The sequence below is a fragment of the Paramisgurnus dabryanus genome, chromosome 1, assembly GCF_030506205.2.
Source record: "Paramisgurnus dabryanus chromosome 1, PD_genome_1.1, whole genome shotgun sequence".
Lineage (NCBI taxonomy): Eukaryota > Metazoa > Chordata > Actinopteri > Cypriniformes > Cobitidae > Paramisgurnus > Paramisgurnus dabryanus.
Window position 1 is genome coordinate 40,109,953 of NC_133337.1, and position 10,951 is coordinate 40,120,903.

At 35.6% G+C, this 10,951-nt stretch overlaps 1 protein-coding gene and 1 long non-coding RNA gene across 3 annotated transcripts; one reads left to right on the plus strand and one right to left on the minus strand.

Annotated features, from left to right (window-relative positions):
* The first annotated feature begins 5,491 nt into the window (after positions 1-5,491).
* On the plus strand, positions 5,492-10,951 carry LOC135743093 (uncharacterized). 2 transcript variants are annotated; one of them, XM_065260631.2, is made up of 6 exons: positions 5,492-5,943; positions 6,052-6,134; positions 8,869-9,162; positions 9,238-9,258; positions 9,424-9,492; positions 10,148-10,951. In XM_065260631.2, the coding sequence occupies exons 2-6, from the start codon at positions 6,059-6,061 to the stop codon at positions 10,315-10,317; spliced, it is 630 nt and encodes a 209-aa protein (XP_065116703.1). In that variant the 5' UTR covers positions 5,492-5,943; positions 6,052-6,058; the 3' UTR covers positions 10,318-10,951. The 2 variants fall into 2 exon arrangements, with proteins under 2 accessions (XP_065116703.1, XP_065116704.1); XM_065260632.2 differs by lacking the exon at positions 8,869-9,162.
* Positions 7,615-8,854, minus strand: LOC141282299 (uncharacterized). Its single transcript, XR_012336853.1, has 2 exons — positions 8,079-8,854; positions 7,615-7,873 (listed from the first exon to the last, which is right to left on the minus strand). It is a non-coding gene; the product is annotated as an uncharacterized lncRNA (long non-coding RNA).

The window sequence follows — 10,951 nt, forward strand, 5'->3', positions numbered from 1 at the left end:
ATCAGACCATTGACATAGATTTTTCAATAAAGCATCTTTAATATTCCGTTTTTACATCACTTTGTCTGCTGTATCTTTATTTCTGTATCTGCCCTGTGGTTGATTTAAAATATTAACTCACAACAGAGTTGATATTTGAGGACAGATTTGGTAATTTTCTTAATTTCTTGACAGGGAGAGAGATCTACTGAAACCAAAACTAAAACGATGTTTGTTTAATTATAACACGTTTCATTCGGTGCATGGTTATATAAATGTCTGTTTTTTAAACTTACTGTATCTTTAAGCTATTTTTAACATCACAACTTTTAATTTTCTGTCTTTCTTTGTACATGATGTAACTACAGAAGAGTCAAGTTTGGTTATTTTTTGCGCAATTCTAATGGTCTAATCAGATTCAATGGATTGTGCTTAGCTATGATAAAAGTGCTAGCACCAGACCCGGAAATCAGCTGAATATATTCCAAAACAGTAAAAATGTTTAACCTCCTTGGGAGCAGGAGTGCAGATTAATTATAAATAAATTCTAACCTTTGGTGCACTTTATCTTGAAGTTATAGAAATTAGACACTCTTAACCATTGCACCACGACCTTTAAAAAGACACCAAACAAGAAGATGTAACCTTAGTAGCATCACAACATACAATGTATACGGTTACAGGTTCAGTAGACCTTCAGTGAATTGGAATTTGGGAGAGGAAGACAGAGAGATAGAGTCTTGGTTATCAGCAACAAAAAAGGGGTTTATTGCTTTATGGGTAACTATACACAAGCAAACCCAATGCTGATCTCTTGAACACATGTCCTACACAATATTTCTGAGGTGGAAGAAAGATACTTAAACAGTGTTTCTAACCTGTAGGTTGGGATCAAATATCACCCCCAAAGTTTTTAATTTGTCTTTTCACTATACAGTGGAGTCATCCACCTCTAAGGATGGCGGTTCATTCTACGTAACTGATGTGGTGAACCAATAAGCATGACTTCATGTATAGATATATAATCAATATAGATATATAACCAGAATCTGAGGCAATTAATAAATCATTAAAAACCTTTACCAGTGCTGTTTCAGTACTGTGCAACTTACGGAAACCAGACTGGGGGCTTAAATAGTTTGGTAACAGTCAAGTAAGCTCTTAAAAAACAAACCACAACTTGTTCTAGTATTTTAGAAAAACAAGGAAGGTTGGAGATGGGTTGAACATTTTTAAGGGTCTCAAAATCAAAGTTATTTGTCTTCGGTAATGGGGTAACAGCAACAATTTTAAGTGCAGCTGGCACCACCCTAGATCTCAGAGAATCAATGACTATATTTGGTACAGCAGGACAGAGAGTTTCAAAACATGACTTAAACAAACAAGTTGGTGTGGGGTCAACAACAGATGTGGTAGCTTTCATACTTGAGACAATGTTACGCACACTGGACATATTTTCCTAAATAGGAGTTTGTTTCTTGAAAGAAAAAGTTGCTTTGGGTTGTTTTTCTAACTTGTTATCATTTGTGAGAAATAGTTTGATCTTGCGGATACAATTTGTTCCTTATACTCAACCAGACTGTTTTTCCAGGCCTGGATTTGGACATTAAGGGACTTTTAAGGGAGAAAATCTGTCCAAAATAGTAGATAAAATCAAGTATAATCGAGGTGGTGATGGCGCAGTAGATAAGACACACGCATTTAGTGTGAGAATCCACTGTGAAACACCATTGTGTCCCTGAGCAAGACACTTTACCCCTAGTTTCTCCAGAGGCGTGTGACCTCTGATATATATAACAATCGTAAGTCACTTTGGATAAAAGCGTCAGCTAAATAAAAATAGAAACAATCGTCGTGATTTCTGTGATCGTGGCTCTTCATTGGTGGTCCTTTGTCGTACAGGTTACGAGGTTCAATGACGGCTGTTTTCCCGGTCTTGAGTCCAAAAATAGCCTACGGTAGTTTTCTGACAGTTTGTTCTCACAGTGTGTTTGCTGCTACGACCTGTGTACCGTATTTGTTGCATTTGTTTACCACAAGCACATGCTGGTGACGTTAGGCTAACGAGCCGCTGAAGCTTCCGTGTCATCATCGTAGGCTACAGTCTACACATGCCTGTCGTACCCGAGTTTAAATGACCCATGTCGCACAGGCAATAATCCTATCTAGGCCCCCTTCAATATATTTATCTAAAATATAATAAAATAGTCTTCAAATGAATAAAGGTTAACAATTTATTTTGCCAGGCAGGTTACACTTAAATCAATAATTTGGTTATTTCAATTCATCAACCAAAAATATAAAGCTCAAAGCCTTTACTAAAAGATCAGCATAGAAAATAAAAACCCACAGAGAAAAAAATCATACCTGGCAATCAAAGGCACATAGCAGTGTGGGAAGTTCTGAATACAGATATTTCCATAATGTTTGAATACACAAAGTGTGGGAAAGATTCTTGCTAAAGAATGCTTCCCCAAATATATTTTGCCAGGCCACCTTTTATACAGCTTTACACATAGGAGATCAAAGTCCCACATCAGGATTTGGTTGGTCAGGATTGTGACCTGTGGCACCAATGGGATTGTTATCCATATTTCCTTAGGAAGACAGGAGTGCAGATTATGCTCAAGTTCTTAACTTTGGTACACTTTATCTTAGAATAACAGAAATTATACCTTATATCGGGTATTACAAAAGTAAAGTATATATTTACAGTAAATTGTGCCAACAGTGTGTAGGTTTGATAGCAGTATTTATATTAAAGTGGCTGGTGCAGTGTGTGATTATTTTTGTGTGCATTGGAGGGGTGCTACAGTTTGGTGCTTCTGAAGACAGAGGGTAAAGAGGAAAGAGAGTTCAGCTTTCCAACTGCCTCTTGGATGAAGCTGTTTTTCAGTCTCATGGATCAGGCCTGGAGGGAAGTGGGCAGAAGACTAAAGAAGCAGTGTGAGGGATGAATGGCGTCACCCACTATGTTGATTTCTTTCTGGGTTAGTTTGTTATTGTACATATTGTCCAGAAGAGAAGGGAGTGTGGCACCAATGATTTTTTCTGCTGTTTTCTGTATGCGCTGCAGGGCTTTGAGGTTGTGGGTGATGCAATTTCTAAACCACACAGTGATGCAGCTGGCGGGTGATGATGCTTTCGATGCCCAGTAGATTGAGTATTATATATTGTCAATATATAATCAGTATTGTTGCATGTTATTTTACAGTACGTGTACTTACCTTGTACATACTTACAGACTATGTGTACTGGTACTTACTTTTGAGTATCTACATGGCAATTAAAGGGTAAAATTACTATACTTACCTGTGGTATATACACTCACCTAAGGGATTATTAGAAACACCATACTAATACTGCGTTTGTCCCTTTCACCTTCAGAACTGCCTTAATTATACGTGGCATTGATTCAACAAGGTGCTGAAAGCAATCTTTAGAAATGTTGGCCCATATAGGATAGCATCTTGCAGTTGATGGAGATTTGTTGGATGCACATCCAGAGCACGAACCTCCCGTTCCACCACATCCCAAAGATGCTCTATTGGGTTGAGATCTGGTGACTGTGGGGATCATTTTAGTACAGTGAACTCATTGTCATGTTTAAGAAACCAATTTGAAATGATTTAAGCTTTGTGACATGGTGCATTATCCTGCTGGAAGTAGCCATCAGAGGATGGGTACATGGTGGTCATAAAGGGATGGACATGGTCAGAAACAATGCTCAGCTAGGTTGTGGCATTTAAACGATGCCCAATTGGAACTAAGGGGCCTAAACTGTGCTAAGAAAACACCCCCAGACCATTACACCACCATCACCAGCCTGCACAGTGGTAACAAGGCATGATGGATCCATGTTCTCATTCTGTTTATGCCAAATTCTGACTCTACCATCTGAATGGCTCAAGAGAAATCAAAACTCATCAGATCAGGCAATCCAATTTTGGTGAGCTTGTGCAAATTGTAGCCTCTTTTTTCTATTTGTAGAGGAGATGAGTGGTACCCGGTGGGGTCTTCTGCTGTTGTAGCCCATCCGCCTCAAGGTTGTGCGTGTTGTGTCTTCACAAATGCTTTGCTGCATACCTCGGTTGTAACGAGTGGTTATTTCAGTTAAAGTTATCAGCTTGAATCAGTCGGCCCATTCTCCTCTGACCTCTAGCATCAACAAGGCATTTTCCCCCACAGGACTGCCGCATACTAGATGTTTTTTCACACCATTCTTCGTAAACCCTAAAAAATGGCTGTGCATGAAAATCCCAGTGACTGAGCAGATTGTGAAATACTCAGACCAGCCTGTCTGGTACCAACAACCATGCCACGCTCAAAATTGCTTAAATAATTTTTTCTTTCCCATTCTGACATTCAGTTTAGAGTTCAGGAGATTGTCTTGACCAGGACCACACCCCTAAATGCATTGAAGCAACTGCCATGTGATTGGTTGATTAGATAATTGCATTAATGAGAAATTGAACAGGTGTTCCTAATAATCCTTTAGGTGAGTGTACTTGGTAGTTATTATGTAACTCTAGATACGTACTGGGTAATACCAGATACATATGTATAGTGTATACTTCAACTAATAGGAAACGCTACTGTACTTACAAATGAATGTACAATATAATTATTTAGTACTTACAGGCAAGTGTGGGTTAATGACAGTTACTTATAGTGTAAATAAAGTGCTACCATTAGTATTATTTATTGTCAGTAGAATAGGTATTGTCATATGTTATGGGTGTGACAATAAAGGACACACGTTTTTGGGAGACAACAACATACTTTGAAGGAATTCTGTGAATTTAAACCAGATGCAATCAAATGAAGAAAAGACGTCTCTTCAAGGAACATTTCATATTAATTTGGTATGCAGATTTTTGATAAAGAAACAACATTGGACATTTATCTGTTATGAATGTGACAATTCTTAAACTGACACTTACTTTGTAAATAGTGACCCAGTCTGTGAAATCTGGGCTAAAATCTCATAATCGAACTATGAGATTAGGAGTATCGAAATATACACCCAGATTTTTTACCACCAATTTGTTATAAATAGCCAATGGTCCAAGATTTACTATGTCACTCTGTCCAAACACAATAATCACTGATTTATTTTCATTAAGTAAAAAATTTTTTAGAGACATCCAACCCTTTATATCCTCAAGACACTCGAAGATAGGAGTTTCAGCATTATTATTATTTTGATTTAGTGGTAGATAAATCTGTGTGTTGACAGCATAGCAAAGAAATTAAACATTAACCTCATTCACACAGCACTTTGGTCCCAGAAAATACCCTAAAAATTGGCAGACAAGCTTCTGTGTGAACGCAAACACGTCCCGTAAATGTTCTGGGATTGTTCCCGGAAAGAGGACCTAACAAGATACCCATAAAGCCCTCAGTGTGAACAAGACAAGTAGGACTTTAAAGACGTCACGTGTGTGAGTGTGAACGCACACACAGTTTCCAGCAAATCATTGGCAGTGTGAATGAACAAACATCTAATGATCCCGGAAAATGATCCCATGTGCATTTTCCATGTATTTTCCCTATTGTCTTTGTGAAAAGAGCTATTATGTCCCCCAAAAATCCCAGAGGCAGCGTATCAATAGAAAATGCAGAGGACCAAGGTTTGAGGGACTATTTAGGAGTATTGACATGACATGACCTTTTACAGGAAAGGTCTTGTTTGACAAATAAGATTAAAACCGTAGGGACACTCTTTACAGTTAATAACTTCTGTCACAAGGCTATCATTACATGCTGTTTATTAATCTCTTACTGTGGGTGGAAGTTTCCATATTAACACGAGCAATGAGCCAACAACATTCCAATAACCAGTACTGGGTATTTTATAACTCTTCCCTCATTTTCAAAGTGAAAGTATTGTAGTGTTTAATATCTGTGCATATCTCAGAAAAATCACTGCGATCTTAAACCTTCACCCAGTGGAGACAAACAGTAAGTGATCACTACTGTAACATTTTATACAAACTTCATGACTACATTTTAATGTAATACATTTTAATTGTTTATAATTTTTAAATAAATAGAATTTCTTTATAACAGGAGCTGGATGATGGGTGGTGTTAATGTTATACTACTGGTGCTGCTGGTCTGGACCTTCACTGCTGTCTCTGAAGCCAATATTGGTAATGAAATGATTATAATATTATTTATAAAATGATTTAATCATTCAGTTCTTCTTTAATAAGGTGTTTATGATGTTTGTTGTGAAGTTTGTTGGTGTGTTAACAGTGTGTGATCCAAAAAACACTTCAGTCCTGTAACAAATAAACTATGTAACATCCTTTGGTAGTGCAGATTTCTTTCCTGTTTAGCTACTCTCATGATCTCAAAAAAACAAAACTCAAGGGTGATTTATGTTCAGTCTGAAGTCATTTATTTCTACATTTGTTTTGAGACTTTGTGTGTGTAATGAGGTATGTAAGTGGAGAGGAAACTGGAACACATTTAACACTTTAATATACAAAGCACAAAAAAAAAAGGAAAAGCCGGCAGCCCCTCACGGACGACTGCCAGTCACAAACAAAACATCAATCACATTAAAACACTATAAAATAATGTTCATGCCTGGTCCTCTCTCGTCCTCGACCGTCGTCGTTCCTAAATTTATACTTCCAGACTCCTCCGTGGGATACAATCGCATCACCGGTCTCACGCCGTTCCCACAGCTCTCACCTGGCCTGCTCGTTAAAGTGTGAATGTATTAACTAACATTATCAGCTGATCAACACGTCTTGTGTTGACAGATGAGATGATGGAGTGATGGATCAGAAATGAAGAAAAACAGAAATTACTTTTAAATAAATTTGAGATGACAGTGATGATGTATATAGACTAAAACTCTCACAGATTTATGTTTAATAGAATAAAACCTCATTGAGTATAAACTAACAAGAAGATTATAAACAATTATAATCTTCTTGTGTTAAATTAATTTGATATATTACGATTCAAATGATTATTTTGGTTCAGTTGATGTGCACATTAAGTTTAATATCATCTGTTCTTTTTTTCGGTAACACTTTATTTTACGACCCGCAAAGTACCGCGTAATTAAACCGAATTTACAGCGTACCTATTTGTAACAACAGAGTACCTCTACAGTACGTACTTGTAGTTATAAGGGAATAATATTTTAAGTTTGGGGTAATAAGGGGGTAAGAATATATGGAAAATTATTCTCTAAGTATTTCATAACTACAGGGTACCTATTGTAATATTACGTGGTATGTATGACTTACGTCTGGGTAATATGGTCTATGTGTAATAGGTTTTTTTTTCATATTTGCTACTTACCTGATGAAGTGTTTTGTATAGCCTACAGTTGATGTCTACAAGCCACGTCGGCAAATAAAATATAACACACAATAAAGATAATAGCAACTTGTACCTCTTTGATCTGTATATGTATACAGGAGTTACCAGGTAACTCTTATATTTGCGGGCTGTAAATTGAAGTGGGGCTTATTCCCCGATTGTTCTGTGTATGTACCAGGTAACTCTTATATTTGCGGGCTGTAAATTGAAGTGGGGCTTATTCCCCGCTTGTTCTGTGTATGTACCAGGTAACTCTCATATTTGCGGGCTGTAAACTAAAGTGGTGCTTTGTTCACCTCTTGTTAATAAATGTTATAGGGTAAATACCATAAACATACAGAATATTGTTATTTTTATTTTAAAACAACTTATTTCAAAACATCTTTAAAACACTATAATTAAGCCAACACTTAATGTTTATTATCACATAACTTTTATTTAAAATAAAAAGTCATGACAATTTTTCATTGTTTTTGCGGCTTGGCTTCCTCTGTTGGTGTTCTTGTCCACTCGGATGATGAGTTGATGTCGTCTCACAAATGCTGTTCTGCATTACATATAAAAAACATAAATGAAAGCCTTCAGTAAATGTTTCTTCACTGTGCCTTGACAGAAACAGAGTTTTCTAAGCCAGTTACGTTTATAAATTTTAGGCTTACTTATGTGCTAGCTAACCTGCTACCGTTAGCTAGCAACTTTCTTGAAAAACATTGTTTGAAATGCGTGAGTCATGTATTAACAAAACCAGTCACCTTATCCAGCATGCGGAACCTGCTAACATCACTCGCAGCTGTACTCCACAGTGTAGAACGTTTTTAAAACCTCTTAAAGAAATTTCACCTCAGGATCGCGTTCCAGCAAACCTCCTGCAGACGACCGCGCGCTCTACACCTGCGCAGTAGTCTACGCATGTAGTCGTCTTTTGCTTTAGCGGGAGCTGATATCTGCTGTTGTTTCATTCTGGTTTGCCATTGCATAAATTATATTTGGCTAAAATACTTGTGTTTACAGTAAATAAATTGCAAAGCACCACTTCAAATATGTCCGCAAATGTAGGAGTTTCCTGGTAAATAGGGAATAAGTTGCTATTTTTATTGTACTTACCTTAAAAAAAGATAACCACATTAAATCAGCTTGACTTTTGTTATTAAAAGCAAGTAATATAGGCTACTAAAATAAAAGTGATATGCTGTTATATTTATTTGCCGATGTGGCTCGTAGACATTGACTGTATACAACATTCAGTAGTCAATATGAAAAATTCACAATAAAAAATAAATAAAACATAATTTCCCCATAGACTTGACTAAGTCATACATACCACGTAATATTACAATAGGTACCCTGTTGTTATAAAATACTTAGAGTATAAATAATTTATAATTCTTCATATTCTTACCCCCTTATTACCCCAAACTTAAAATATTATTCCCTTATACCTACAGGTTACCTACCCTGTTGTTACAAATAGGTACGCTGTAAATTCGGTTTAATTACGCGGTACTTTGCGGGTCGTAAAATAAAGTGTTACCTTTTTTTCAGATATCACAATTAAGTGTGAAAATGTGACTGCACATGTGGGAGATGAAATAACGTTCACCTGCACGGTCTCTTATCCAAGCTATACATGCTGCACAGAAATGTACAAGTTTATGAATATAACAGCAGATAAAGGCCAAACAATCTGTAAAGAGGAGTTCAGAAATGATTCCTGCATACAGCTGAGCAGATTTTCATCTCCTTACACTGCAGATAAACCCATGACAACAAAACTCCAATTCTTTTTGCAAGCCAACTGTGGTCATGAAACAACATATTTCACTATGCATATAGCAGGTACAGTTTAACTTCTTTGATGAAATTAACTTTCATCATGAATCTATTAACAGTGATTTTAAAATCTGTTTACAGAAGCTGTTAAAGATGACACAGGTAATCACACGTTCAATATTTATTGATCAATTATTGTTGAATTTATGACAGATTGAGTTCTGCTGTCATTAAAGCATATATACTAAATATTGAATTGGCTCTTTATTCTAACACAATAATATTGTTAGAGTATATAAACATTGTTTATGTTTTATATTTTAACAGCAGGGGACTTAAACAGATTCACAGGTGAAGGGTTTGGTGAATCTACAAAGGAAACTTCTAGTCAAACAGGTATTAACTTATACAAAATTATCGATAATTGATTACTTTAAGCAACACTATGTAGTTTCCATGTAAAAATGACTTACAGCTCCCCCATGTGGTTGAAAAGCGCAACAGTGCCTGGTATCAGACACTCTTCTGCAGGCAGGGGGAGGGGCGGGGCTGTGTTTCCTACCCTCCACCGACACTTTCAGAGTGTGCTTGTAGCAGCTAGGAGGCTGCTCAGATTGCAGCAACAGTACAATTTGTCCAGTTAAAAGTTGTTCAATCACTGAAATAATTATTTAAAGGTATAAAAAACTACATAGTGTTGCTTTAACTCACTGAAACCCACAACTTCAACTCAGCCAGATAATAAATGATTTTACTGAAAATATTAAAGGTTTAGTAAAGCAACTAATGTGTTATTGATCAAAGCATAGTTTCGAAATAGTGATATAGTGTAGGCCTATGTATTTCACAGAATATGATATTGTTTTAAATACTAAGATATCAATGTTATAGAGTAAGTTATTTGAGAGTATGCCGGATATTGTAAAGAGATGTGAGTGTGTGTTGGTATCAGATGATCTTACTTGCTATAATACACTGAAGTAGTTTCATCATAATTATGTTTAAATTCACCTATAAAGATTTTTCAAATTTTTCCAATACAATTTTACAGCCGTCATCATTTCTGTCATGTGTTTGATCATCATTATCATGGGATTAATTTACAAGAAGAAGCTCAACTTCATCAACACTTGTGGATTTCAGAAGGATTATAATATGGATGTGCATGAAAAAATCCTCAGTAATTGTTCAGATAGGGAAACAGTAGACATCAATATGTAATATATTCAAGTTTTAACTAAAAAAACAGCATATATGCAGGAGATAAAACCATTTGTGTGTACATACGAGATCAAATCTACTGACTGTTGAAGACTGTGGTTGTAAGTTTTATTGTGTTTATTGTATTTTATTTCTGTGATGTATTATTATTATTGATATGTTTGATCATCTTAAATGTAAATTTCTGCATATTAAGAAGAAATGATTTTACATCAACTCTTGTTTTGCATTGATCTGAGTAGAAACATACATTTGTGTTTCATTTCATCTATTACATTATTTCATTTATCATTAAATCAATTCTTTCATTTATTTATTTATCAGTTACTTTTTATTATTTTTATATTATATTCATTTTATTTGATCTAATCTGTAAAAAATGCATCATGAGTTAAAACCACTTAATTTTGCAAGTCAATTCAATGTACTTTTTAAAGTTTAACCTGTAATAAGTTAACATATCTTATAAAAAACAAGTTGACTTAACTTAAATTGTAAAGTTGATTTGACAATAATGCTTTTTACAGTGTAGTTATTCTATTCTACATTACATTTCTTAATATTGGTAAAATCTTATGTTAAATTGTCTGATATGAGTCTCCACTGGTCGTCATCTCAAGGTTTTTATTAAAGT